Consider the following 13,985-nt stretch of genomic DNA (forward strand, 5'->3'; position numbering starts at 1 on the left):
ATACACATTCCGTATTGGGCCCTCAAACCGGGCCTAATAGGTCAGTCCACTGCAATCATGGAGCACAGTGAAAAAGCTCTCTTAGGCCCCAATTAGACAGGGATTCTGCAAAAAAGAAAATCCATAAAAAAGGTGTTTCTCCTTTGTTTCACCAGTGAGAAAAACAAAAGTTTCAACATTTTATAATGGTCAAATTGTACCTCTGGTCTTTTACCAAATAAAACTTCAAAAATATATATTTTTAGTTTTTTAATTTTAAAATTGTTGACGTTAAATTTTTTGACAATAATGATAGTTTTAAAAATTAAAATTATTATATTAGCATTTGGTATTTTCCTAATAGTTTTATGGTTAAAATACTAAAAATATATTTTTTAAAGTTAAGAGACTAAATTCTTAAATTGAAACTTTTTGTAAAATTAAAAGATAAAATATATATTTTATCTTTTTAAAAATTATAAATAGATAAAATTCATGCTTATCTCACACTTACATATAGCATGCTGATGTTTACTCGGGAAAAAAAGAAAGGGAGAATTGTAATTAGGTCCTACTCAAGAAAATTAAATAAAAAAGGTTCATTGAAATTGTGAAATTATTCTGAAGTCCTAACTTTTTTTTAAATAAATTTTATTTGTTTAATTATCAAATTACCCTTCTTCTTTTTTAAGTTTGCATTGACAACCGAAAGAGCAGTAGTTGACAACTTAAGGTGCAATGATTGACAATTATCACAACTTGTTTGACAACTCATGTATTACATTTTCTGATATGCTGATAAAATGTGTTGTCAAACCAGCCGCGATATTTGTCAATCTTTGCACTTTAAATTGGCAACCACTGTTCTTTCAGTTGTCAATACAAATTTAAAAAGAAAAAAGAAGGGTAATTTGGCAATTAATCAAATAAAATTTATTACAAAAAAGTTTATTGAGACTTCAAAATAATTTCATGATTTTAAAAGACCTTTTTGTATTTAATTCCTGGGACCTAATTGCAATTTTTTTTTAAAAAAAAATTCTCCTATGAGAGCACATACACAAACAAAACAACTCGACCAAACCAGCCCAGCCAGGCAACGCAAGGTCGATTCAGTCCCTATTGGTGCAGAAGGGGAAAAAAGGGAAAGAAAGAGTTAGCCCAATAAGATATTCTAGAATATTTGTGGTCAATAATGGCCCCGATTAGGCTGCAGGGTTTGGACAAAAAACCTGGAATCGGGGTGTGTGGGGCGTTTAAAATGTGTGTGGACATAAAATTATAAAAAAACAAAGAGTTAATCAAATTAATAAGGATTCGACTTCTAACTCATAAAGTCATGAATTCAAAATCCATTTCTAATATAAGAATTTTGTTAGTAGGTGATTTGTAAGTATTTCTGTAAACACTCTCTGAGCCTAAATGTATGCTTTGGCTCTGGTGAAGCCCTGATACTCAATTCACCAAAAATTTTTTGTACCAAAAAAATTAATTAAAAAAATAATTACCTTATTTATTTGTGTTTTGGGCTTGACTTTATTACAATTCAATCCTTGAAGCTTAACTTAATAAGAGTCCGTTAAATTTTGGTCATGTTACCAACTAGTCTGTATATTTTATGATCCAATTACGACTTAATATTTAAATGATCAGATGATATTCTAAAAGCATTACAAGCATTGTATTAAATACTTGAAACTTATAATGGAACGAATTTGACAAGTTAAGCTCGCTAGAAGTTGAATCGTAATTAAGCTGAAAATATCTGGATTAAATAATTATTTATTCATAAACACAGAGATATACCGGTCAGTGCAAGCATTTTTTAAAAGACTATATTTGTTTCCGTACATCGCATATAGCGTACATTACATATAAGTGAAATGGTTGGGAGAAAAACATTACATATACTGATAATCACCTAAAAAAGTAAAAAATAACAGGAGAAATTATAATAAAATCCCACAAAAAAGAAATAATTATTAAAAAGTCTCAACAACAACCTCAACAGCCTATAATGACAAGTCATATAGTGAGAATGACAACCTTTGAGAGATTGGGACTTGTTTTTTACTTGTTTTTCTTATTTGGGACCTCATTGTCATTCGCTCAAAACAATAAGCAATAACTAAAAACAATTAATAGAAAGTGAAAAACAAAAAGTATATATATCTTGCGCCAATAAGTAGAAACATGTAATATAATACCTCTTATCCTTAATATAAGGATTGATTATTTGAGTAGATTAAGAAAACTAATCAAATTAGTTATTTGTAAAAAATAAGTATTGTATTTCTTAAATTATTCTTACTAATTAAGTGTATTAGTTAGAATTATTATTATTATAAGAATTAATTTAAAATAAATAAATATAAAAAACAAAATAAATTAAAATTTTATTTTTAAAACCAAAATAAAAATTAAACTAGTTTTTATATTAAATACTGGACTTACTATTATTTTTAACCGAAAGAAATACGTATCTGAGAAATCACATGAAACTAATAATTAAACTAATAATTAGACCCGATATAAATAGTTAATTTCCCAATCAAAATTCTTTGTCCATCAAATCTCAGGCCCTCCTCCCCTCCGGCGTGGGTAGGTGGATGTATGCAGAGCCAGACAGGCTAGCCAGAGTTTCTAGTTTCCACTACCATCTTAGATTTTCCCGCCGATCATTCTTAGTCGCCGGCACCGGCAGGAACTTCCTCTTCCTTTTAATTCTCCTATTGCATTTGATTCCAATCAATCTCCTGCCCCCTCAGGCCTCTTCCTACAGTCCCCAGTAAGCGTCTTCCTCCATCTACTTTCTCTGTCTGAAATTTCTGTCTTCTTTCTATGCCCTTTCTTCGTCTGAGATCTTTCTGCCTTCTTTTTATTTCTCGAGAGACCTACACGCGCAGGTTTTGTCCGTATTGATGCGGGTAGATTGGATATATACATGAACTCAATTGATGGGGCATAAAAAGCGAAACCCTGCCCCACGTTCCAAACAATCTGTGGCGGCTTCTCCGGTGACACAATCTGCCATCGGCGGAGCCGCCAATGGCCCTACTTCAGCCGAGTCAGAGCTGTGCATGAGTTCTAATGACACTATTCAAAGCGCGACCAAGATCGAGCTGTCTCCTCAACCCGAGCCTTCGGTTTACTCCACAATCAAGCTTGAATGTGAACGGGCCCTCAATGCGCTCAGACGTGGTAATCACACTAAGGCACTGAGGCTTATGAAGGAGTCATGCTCCAGACATGACGGCTCCGCTTACTCTGCCTTGATTCATCGAGTTCAGGGTACCGTATGTGTCAAAGTGGCCTCAATTATTGATGACCCAAGTGCGAAGCAAAGACATTTGAAGAATGCAATTGAGTCTGCGCGAAGAGCCGTTGAGCTATCGCCCAGTTCTGTTGAGTTTGCCCATTTTTATGCAAATTTGTTATACGAGGCAGCAAATGATTCGACCGAATACGAGCAGGTGGTGAAGGAGTGTGAAAGGGCACTCGGGATTCCAAATCCAATTGATCCTGCAAAGGAGAGCTTGCAGGATGAGAGCCAGCAGAAAATATCAACCCCTGACGCCCGTATAGCTCATGTCCAGAATGAGTTGCGGCAGCTAATTCAGAAGTCAAACATAGCTTCCTTATCAACGTGGATGAAAAATCTGGGTAATGGGGAGGAGAAATTCCGTTTGATTCCAATACGGAGGGCAACAGAGGACCCAATGGAGGCGAGGTTGGTTCAAACTAGAAGGCCAAATGAGATAAAAAAGGTGACCAAGACTCCCGATGAGAGAAGAAAAGAAATTGAAGTTCGAGTTGCTGCTGCAAGGCTATTGCAGCAAAAGTCAGAGTCACCCCAATCCCAGAACCAAGGGGAGAGGGATGGCAGGACAGTGGATTCATCTTCAGGATCTGGGCAGAGGATCAGTGAGAGGCGGAAGCATGGTCATGTCCGAAAAGCTGGCTCTACATCTGAAAGGAGAGATTGGGTTCGTTTATATTGGAATTTGATGAGTATTGATTTGAAGAGGGAGTTCCTTAGGATTAGGGTATGTGATCTCAAATCTCACTTTGGGTCTTCAAAGGATGCTTTGCTGAATGACATTGTAGCAGAAGCTTTGTCGTATGCTGAGGCCAACAAAACATGGAGATTTTGGCTTTGCTGCCGCTGTGGTGAGAAGTTTTCAGATTCGGAGTCTCACATGCAGCATGTTGTGCAGGAACACATGGGGAATCTTTTACCTAAAATGCAAAGACTTTTGCCTCAAAATGTTGACAACGAATGGATTGAGTTGATATCTAAGTGTTCTTGGAAACCTCTAGATGCATGTGCTGCTGTGAAAATGCTTGAAAGTCAAGCAAAATGTGATGATTTTTCATTTCCTGAGGATTCCTATGTGGATCATATCGAGGAGCACCATGATTGCTTTAAAGACTCTAATTATTTTTTGCCTAAAAGGGGACATGACCTTGGTAGCTGTACACCAGATAGAAGTAACTGTTATAAATCTGAGGAAACTGGTATTGCAGATGGTGTTGAAGTTGAACGGTCTGTAGCATATTCCCATTCTGATGGTTGGCCATTGTCAGATGACTCTGAGCGTGCAAAGCTTCTTGAGAAAATTCATGCAGTACTTGATATGCTTATTAGACACAAATATCTTGCTGCTAGTCATCTTGGCAAGGTCATACAGTTTACCATGGATGAGATACAGGGACTTGCTGCTGGATCTCAGCTTTTGAACCATGGTTTAGACCAATCACCAACGTGCATATGCTTTTTGGGAGCCCCACAACTCAAGAAAATTCTCAAATTTTTGCAGGAGCTGTCTCATGCTTGTGGTTTGGGCAGATATGTTGATAAAAGTATTAGTCCCATGGATGATTTACACAATTCAAATCAAATTCCCGAGATTAAAGAGAAGATTGTTCTCAATGGAGATGCATCATGCCTTCTTCTAGATGAATGTTTAGTGCCTGCAGAAATCACTCCTAGTGCTACTAAGAGTGCTGCATTGGATGATGTGACTACCCCGACCTCTAATGATGTTGCTTCACACACCGATCCTTTCCTATCTTGGATATTTTCAGGTTCATCTTGTGGGGATCAATTGACTTTGTGGATGAGAACAAAAGAAGATAAAAGATGTCAAGGAATGGAACTTGTCCAGACTCTTGAGAAGGAGTTTTATCACCTACAGAGCCTTTCTGAGAAGAAATGTGAGCGAATGAATTATGAGGAAGCACTGCAGGTTGTAGAGGACCTTTGCCTAGAAGAAGGTAAGAAGAGGGAAAATTTCACCAAATTTGTTCAGCAAAGCTATGGATCTGTTTTGAGAAAGCGGAGAGAAGAGCTCATTGAGAGTGAAAATGATGTCATGTATGTTGGCAATAGATTTGAGTTGGATGCCATAACAAATGTTCTGCAAGAAGCAGAGGCAATGAATGTTAATCAATTTGGTTATGAGGAAAACTATACTGGTGTATGTGACGTGGAATCTGGTGAAGATGATGAATGGAGAATGAAAGACTATTTGCATCAAATGGATAGCTACATAGAAATAGCCATTCAGAAACTGAAGGAAAACCTATCTGTGGAGGTTAGTTTGTTTACTCTAGTTAGTTTTACTAGGTTAACATAGACAATGACCTCATTAGTGTTCTTACTTAATTTATCATGCAGCTTAGCAAAATTGATGCACGGATCATGAGAAATGTTACAGAGATGCAGCAGTTGGAACTGAAGCTTGAGCCTGTTTCTGCTTTTGATTATCGTGCAATATTACTTCCTCTAGTGAAGTCGCACCTAAGGGTTTGTATTCCAACTTTTGAAACACGTGCTGGTGCTTCACATTTCAGTTTGCCAGCTTTATTGTTATTATACTCTTTTCAGGCACGTTTGGAAGATTTGGCTGAGAAAGACGCAACGGAGAAGTCTGATGCAGCACGAGAAGCATTTTTGGCTGAGCTTGCTCTTGATTCAAAGAGGGGCTCTAAAGGGGGAAGTGATAGTGCGAAACATATGGAGAAAACAAAAGATAAGAAGAAAAATAAAGAAAACAGAAAAACAAGGGATTTGAAGGTATGGTTATGAGTGATGAAATTTGTCTGCATACTGGGTCACTGTCCATGACAACCAACTATTGTCTGTCTTGCAGGCTACATATGGTCATGAGCCGCACAATGTTGACACCACTACTCCCGAGTTAGTATATTTTTCCATATTTATCTTCCTGTGATCATCTTAGCTATTTTTGAGAGACATAGCAACTTTTATAAATGCCTTTGATGTGCTTCTGCTGCAGTTCCTATTCCCTTGAGCGTGATAAGGACCATGATTCCATTCCTGTTTCTACGATTAGTGTTGACTTGGAACAACAGGAAGAGGAAGTTAGACGTAAAATTGAGTTAGAAGAAGAGGAAAAAAAACTTGAAGAAACTTTGGAGTTACAACGTCGAATAGAAAATGAGGCTAAACTGAAGCACCTTGCTGAGCAACAAAAAAAATCCTCTGGGACATATTTGGAGAAGCCGGCTGACAAAGTTCTGGATTGTCAATTAAAGGCCGTTGCTGATGGCCTAGAAAGACCGCCCATGCTGGTATGTTCTCTTGCTTGAGTTTCTCCTATACCTGGCAGGGGGTAGAATTTCTGGCTTGCAGTTATTAAGTTACTGTTGCATTTGAGAATTGGAAAGCGAATATCCAACCTAGTGAAATTTTTAGATGCGAATTAGGTCTTACAGGAATTATGCCTCTGAACTTTTAACTTTTTCTCAGGAGCAGTTAGCAAATGAGAATGCTTACCCTCGCAATTTAGATGGTGTGCTTATTGCCACATCAAATGGTTCTGCAGTTCCAAACAAATCTTTACTTGATTCAGTGAATCAAACGATTCATCATATGGACCCATCAAATATTAGGCAAGGTTGGTACTCTTTTTCTAAGATCTTGTAACTTGCAGTATTTGCTTTTCTTGTCCAAGGTCCTCATCATGTGCTTCTTTCTTCAGCAGATCTGTCTAACAAAGTAGTTCCTGAGAATGGTTTTCACTTGGCTGAGCCGCGTACAGGGAAAAAGGGTAAACGCCATAGAAATGCTTCCAGGTTGGCTGATGGAAAGTTTGAGGCTGTCTCATCGGATAAAGAGAATGTTGGTGCACATGCTGATAACCATTTAAGAGAGCATGTTAAATTCCACAGCAATCAGGATGCTAACGACGGTTAGTTTTAACCTTTTTCAAGGTCTAATGTCCCTGATATGTTGGTTAGGTTACCTTTTATCTTGGGTTTGTCTGCAGTTGATGTACATCATTGTTAGTTTATGGTCTATATCCTAATGACCCAGGAAAATACACGAGGATGCATAGTTGCTTAACAGCATTCAATGAAAATATTTTATTTAAAACATACTTTCTTTATTGTACGACAGGAAGGGTCTTTAAGGCTTAGCAGACTGAATTCAACATTTAAAATGGGAATTGAGGGGGAAAATTGTGGATTTAGTGTTCATTGGTGGTATCTTAAGAAAGAGCAATCTGTGTGCAACTGGGTGTGGTTTTAAGGGATGTTTAGTGGCTAAGAATTTTGTCTATGGGAAGACGGTTTTGAATTTGATCGGTTTAGGAGGAAAACCAAGCTAGAACTGATAGCATTGCAACTCGCTATTCAAGCACTCCTTTGGGCTTAAAGGAGGAAGGCTAAGGCCCTATTTGCATCCTCAACAATCAACACACACACACATTATGGGTTTCTAATGTAACAAAGTGGAAAGTCTTGAAGTAACTTCAGAAACATCCTTCCAATCCTCTCACCCTTTTGTGAGTTAATTAGATCTTTGATACATTATAATTAGTTGATTGTCCACAATTACTGGAAAACCCTGATATTGAAACAACTTGATCTTCCTTTTCTAATTCTTGATGTGAATGTGTCCTGCGTCCATTGTACTGCTAAATTAGATCTAGAATCAGATTAGATTGCCATTATATTTAGTCGCATTACTCCTGCTGTTGTTTTGGCTGTGAAAACTCCGTCAATATGCCTAAAGAAGGCATCTATTGAAAATATTATCTGCCATATGGAAACTAAGTGTTAGTGCTTTGTCATCAGTGCAAGGAGACAATGAATCAATGACTCTGAAAGAGTTGCAAGTGGAGCATGATGAGGAGGAAAGGTTCCAAGCTGACCTAAAAATAGCTGTACGCCAAAGTCTGGGTATGATTTTATGTGACATGCTGCTGCTGCTATTTCATGTATATTTTTTATTAGTATCCCCATACATGTTGCATAACATTACTATATGATTGGTTCTTTACTAGTAAAACTCAGGAATAAGAAGAACGGGATCTAATTTACCATCTCCAAGTTGCAAACACAACATATTTTGTATAACGTGAATAGAGGCTTCACTTGTATTCTACTAATCTTTGGTCCGACCTGAGTAATTGGGGCATTATATGTTTCAATTTGGTTAGCGTGTCTGCTATATACGGTTATAATTGTAAGTTGTACATCTTTGATGAATCTGAACAATTATTTGCACTTCCGTTGGACTCCAAGTCCAACTTTCTCCATGATTTGATAGTTGGATTTTCATATCATCTGTAGTTGATAAAACTAGCTGCTTTTGTCACATGGGATAAAATATCATTCACTTTCAGTGATAGCGTGCTTAAAATGCTTGAGGGACCCATTGCCTGTGGTAGGGGTGAAGGGCTAAATGTTGTGGGATTGCAATTGCCCTTAATTGAAAATGAGAGTTAAAGACTACTTTCTGGGAAACCTAGGTCCCTTACATGTCCTTTAATTTGTTCAGTTTCTAATATCGCCATAATTTCTTATGGGGCTATTGATGGACCTAGCCTAGATTACTGTTTAGCTTTCTATGATTGGGCAAACGTGTTTGCATAATATTACATCACCTACCTGAGGAAAATTTTCTGGCTTTCTCTCTTTGAATTATTATGGAAAATTTGATGGCTCTCTGACCTTGTTTGAGGTACTGCCTATTCAGACACATATCAAGCTCTTCAAAAATTGCCTCCAGATTCTAGATTGAGAACGCCAGATAGAGCTTCTTCGCAAGTAGATAATTTTGGTGCTCCACTGGAGGAGAACACAACTGAGAATGTCAATGGAGGTAGTTTGCTTGGTGCCGGGTTGAAGAATGAAGTGGGTGAATATAATTGCTTTCTCAATGTTATAATACAAGTAGGTCGTCAATTTCTTCAACTTGTGATAATTTCTTAAATGCATGATATATTTTATTGTCTAAAACTTTCTTTGTTTTGAGCTCAGTCTTTGTGGCATTTGCAACGTTTTCGTGAGGAGTTTCTTAGCAGATCAAGATCAGAGCATGATCATGTGGGTAATCCTTGCGTTGTGTGTGCATTGTATGATATCTTCGCTGCCATGGGAATTGCGTCAAAGGATTGCAGGGGAGAAGCTGTAGCCCCTACTTCTCTGAGAATAGCTCTAAGCAATCTATGTCCAGATAGTAACTTCTTTCAGGAGGTAACACCACCAAGATATGATTGTATCTCTTGCCCTAAAATTCCTAGTGGTTGAGCATGACGTAAAAGACATAATGTATTTCTTGCGCGAGCAATGTGATTTATATGCTGACTTTCCACAGGCTCAGATGAATGATGCTTCTGAAGTACTGGCAGTGGTATTTGACTGCCTTCACCGATCATTTACTCGTGGTTCAAGTGTTTCTGATACAGAATCAGTGGAAAGCAACTCCATGGGATCTTGGGATTGTGCAAACAGTAGTTGTATAGCACATTCACTCTTTGGAATGGATATTTTTGAACGGATGAACTGCCATCACTGTGGTCTTGAGTCCAGGCATCTGAAGTATACTTCCTTCTTCCATAATATAAATGCCAACTCCCTTCGGACCATGAAGGTATCTTTGGACCTCCAATTACTTTATGTTTTCTCCCTCTTTCATTCTGGTGGAAACATGAGTTCACAATTATGCTTGTTAAGACCTTAGCTGGATCCCCTTCCATATTCTGCAGGTAATGTGTAGTGAAAGCTCCTTTGATGAGCTTTTGAATGTAGTGGAGATGAATCATCAGTTAGCTTGTGATCCAGAAGCTGGCGGCTGTGGCAAGCTAAATTACATCCATCATTTTCTTTCAAAACCACCTCATGTTTTCACAACTGGTAGCTCGGATGTTTCTTTGGAATGTTCGTTGTTTTCCATTTGCTGTGCCTTCTTGGGCCTTTTATCTTATTTATGTTTGGTATATACAGTTCTAGGTTGGCAAAATACATGCGAGAGTGCTGATGATATTAAAGCAACTTTGGCAACGCTGAGCACCAAGATGGACGTCAGTGTTCTTTATCGTGGGTTAGACCCAAAAAGCATTCATAGCTTGGTTTCCGTGGTAAGGGGCTTTTATTTATTTATTTATCTTTTTAAGGCTAAGGTTCAATGTTGAGCATTTGAGTGATCATAGTTTGAGATGGTGTTTATAGTTATACTAACATCTCCCCCCCCCCCTTCTGTGCTCGTGTGCTTGTAAGATAGAAAGTTTAGCTCTCTTTGGGAATAAATATGCAATTTAAGCATTTTAAGAATAAATTTTTTTAGTAAAAAGGTTTTTTGAAAATGGGCATAATTTACAATTTTCTGTTTAATCAGGATCTAGACCTCTAGTGTTTGTACTAGGAGGAGGAGAACGCTGACCTGGAAATAATTTTAGCCACTCAAAACTCCCCCCCTCTCTATTATTGTGTTGTTTATTTTTTTTTAAATGCAACACAAGACTATACCAAACAAAATGAGTTCCTCATGTATCTACTTGATAATTTGCAAACGAGTATTATACTCGTATGGTCATATCTATATTTTATTAAGGAAGATGGGAAGGATGAGTGGCTTCCATCCTGTCCTTCCAATTTTATATAGATCGGGAGTACCATTATTCAGTTTGTGGGTAAAGTGATGTCTCATTCGCATGCCCACCTTTTTACTCAGTATTACAGGATGCTGTTTTGAATGGATGTGTATCAATGATCCTGTGCAATTCAAATATTCTGAATGACTTATTTGCCGAAATGTTTTTACAAATTTCTAGGTATGCTACTATGGGCAACACTATCATTGCTTTGCTTATAGCCATGAACATGAGCAATGGATTATGTATGATGATAAGACAGTCAAGGTAAGTTGAATCTTTGAAGTGGAAGATTCATTTCTTAAGTTTTTCCCTTGTGTTTACAATCTTTCATTATTCTACAGATAATTGGTGGGTGGCTTGATGTTCTTGCAATGTGTGAAAGAGGGCATCTACAACCTCAGGTTCTTTTCTTTGAAGATGTAAACTAATTTTCTCGGGGGAACTGATAACATCATCTTTGGTAATGGAGAAAATAACGGTGACATGGTTTGGTACTCAACTGGTTCCGTGTGAAGCCCTGTTCATGTGGATGCATTGCTGCTTAGACAGAAGTGGTATCCAGGGGCAAATAATATAGCAAGGTTCTCCAGAGGCAACAAATTTTGGCATACGTAGGTCAATTTTGATACTGGATATGGTAGGAAGGATGGTTTCGAGGGGGGAGGGGTTGAACGAATCGTGCACCAAAATTTTTTTATACTAACCGGATGCATTTGGACGCTGAAGAGCTTAGGGAGACTTTACATAATTGGTCCATTTTGGGAGCATAATTGTCAATTCTCGTTTACATTCAATAAGCAGGCTCTGTTTTGGGACGTAGCACCAAAATATGTGGACGTTACCAGCTCTGCGCGGGAAGATCTTGTGGTGAAAATGAGGACCTATTGTTTTCAGGAATTATTTTGTTGGAGGAGCTATTAAAAAAAATGCATATTAGTTGGAGGGGAATATGTTTTATTTCCAGTGGCTTTTCCCTTATCCTCCCTACCTCCCCACAAACAAACCAAGGTGATTTTAGAGAGCATCTGTATAGCTTACAAACAATTACATATTTTTTTGAGGAAATGTCATCTTGTTGCAGCTAAAAAGAGTGTAGTTTCCTGATCTATATTCTATTTGAATTATGATATGTACGGGGTTTTGTTTGTGCAGCTGTGAACCGAGCAGTCGCTTCCTCGTTTCATTGAAATTCTTTTTTTTTTTTGCGGGTCCCGGTGGTTTGGTGGATTTGTATTCTGCATAAGCAAGCTTGTTAGCTTTATCGTTGTATTAATGATGCATCTTTCCCGCCATACCGTTGGATATTCTGAGCTGACCCGATCCGGTTCGCTTTCTCTGATTTGCAAACCATTAATTAATATTATCTTCTATCCTTAATTGACTAATTTGAGTAGATTAAAAAAATAAATTAAGTTAGTTGTTTGTAATAAACAAGTGTTATTTTTTCTACAATATATTTATTAATCAAGTTTATTAGTCAGAACTATTCATATTAAAAGTACTATCTTAGGAAAAAAATAAATAAGTATAAAGGTAAAGTAAATTAAAGTTTTATATTTAAGATTAAAATAAAAATTAAGATCTTATATTAAATACCAAAGATAGTATCACATCTACAAAGAGTTGCATCACAAATACTTCCTTTTTTAATAACCCGGCCAATAGATGTAGACCAATTGGCCAACTTCTTCCCCCAACCAGAAAGAGGAGGCAGTTCCTTTTAATTTTTTTTTTCAAAAAAAAAAAAATAAAACGGAAGTCCTGAGCAAAATTTACCCCACGAAATAAATCTGTTGACTAAATTTTCCAACACAAACGACCTACCTCCCAAATCAAATTACGACACGCGCACGAAAACGGGTGACAAATTTTCCACAATAAATAAAAAAATGAAGTTGGAGTAGTTATGAGCATGAGGCAGCCCCACAACCTAGGATTAAGGAATCCCCACATTCATAACAAGTGTCCCTGACGGTTCTCTCACCCAATTCCGAGCAATTCGCCTCTCTCTCTCATCCTTCCTTCTACTCAGTCTCTCCATACCCACCACATTCGCCTACTAACCCATCCACCTCTGATCAAAATGCACCCACTTCCCTCTCCCTCTCTCTCCCCCCTCCTTACAGTTTTTTCCATTTACCAATATCTCTCCTCCATGCATTGCTTCTCGCCTTCATCATCGCGGAAATCAGTTCATCATCACGCAGAGGAGTCTCAGCATTTGACTTGGTTGTGAGACAAAATGACCCTTAAAGGTGGCACAAAGCAGGCCTGCGCTGCTTGCAAATTTCAGAGAAGAAAGTGTACCCCAGAATGCGTCCTCGCTCCTTACTTCCCCGCCGACCAACCCAAAGCGTTTCAGAATGTCCACAAGCTATTTGGAGTCAGCAATATCGAGAAGATATTGAAGAACTTAGATCCCAGCCAGAAGAAAATAGCCATGGACTCCATCATTTGCCAAGCTAATTACAGAGATAAATACCCTGTTCATGGCTGCTGGGAAGAGATTTGCAGGCTTAGTTACCAAATATGGTACGTTGAAGAAGAGCTTCGTGCTGTTCATCAGCAACTAGAGATTTACAGACAACATTCTTTGCAGCACCAAGGTTCTTCATCTTTAACGGTTGATGATGTCACTTCGCGGTTAGAGTTGGGGATGACACCCCGTAATAATTATGCACTACCACTCTTCAACCATAGTCCTTCGATAAACCTAGAGACATATAATTCAGAGGTTGCTTTGCCTGCAGTTTCCGATCAACATTCTTACTGCAACAGTAATAGTAATGTGGGTTACAACTCCATGGACGTGGAATCTAAGGATCATGTTGTTACACCAAATAGCTTGTGGGTCCAGCAGCTTCCCTGCCAAGATGATGATGGCGATTCCATGGCCATGGCCATGCACTCCCAGTTGGAGTTGGGTGCCTCGCAGCCAATGGACATGCAACAAAAAGTTGTCGGAGAATATTACGATGAAATGGGTCCACTTTTTTGATGTAATCGATGGTAGGCAATCTTATAATTATTCTTAGGAGGCTTATGAGGAAAGGTACCTTTTTTTTTTTTTTTTTTTCCTTTTTTACTTGCATGATT

General features: G+C 37.9%; 1 protein-coding gene and 1 pseudogene across 4 annotated transcripts; both read left to right on the forward strand.

Moving 5' to 3' along the window:
- Positions 1–2,555: 2,555 nt before the first annotated feature.
- Positions 2,556–12,092, forward strand: LOC114740118 (uncharacterized). 4 transcript variants are annotated; one of them, XM_028928249.1, is made up of 16 exons: positions 2,556–2,767; positions 2,872–5,576; positions 5,660–5,788; positions 5,870–6,058; positions 6,135–6,181; positions 6,282–6,576; positions 6,755–6,902; positions 6,987–7,196; positions 8,086–8,190; positions 8,990–9,186; positions 9,274–9,489; positions 9,611–9,886; positions 10,002–10,149; positions 10,240–10,373; positions 11,067–11,153; positions 11,231–12,092. In XM_028928249.1, exons 2-16 carry the CDS (start codon positions 2,937–2,939, stop codon positions 11,315–11,317), a joined length of 4,908 nt encoding a protein of 1,635 aa, XP_028784082.1. In that variant the 5' UTR covers positions 2,556–2,767; positions 2,872–2,936; the 3' UTR covers positions 11,318–12,092. The 4 variants fall into 4 exon arrangements, with proteins under 4 accessions (XP_028784082.1, XP_028784081.1, XP_028784083.1 ...); XM_028928248.1 differs by having other exon boundaries at positions 2,886–5,576; XM_028928250.1 differs by lacking the exon at positions 2,556–2,767 and having other exon boundaries at positions 2,937–5,576; positions 6,990–7,196.
- Positions 12,093–13,131: 1,039 nt separating this feature from the next.
- On the forward strand, positions 13,132–13,924 carry LOC114740126 (LOB domain-containing protein 27-like; annotated as a pseudogene).
- Positions 13,925–13,985: the final 61 nt, after the last annotated feature.

This window comes from Neltuma alba, unplaced genomic scaffold, assembly GCF_004799145.2.
Source record: "Neltuma alba isolate B1F8T4 unplaced genomic scaffold, ASM479914v2 tig00003057_pilon, whole genome shotgun sequence".
Taxonomy (NCBI): Eukaryota; Viridiplantae; Streptophyta; class Magnoliopsida; order Fabales; family Fabaceae; genus Neltuma; species Neltuma alba.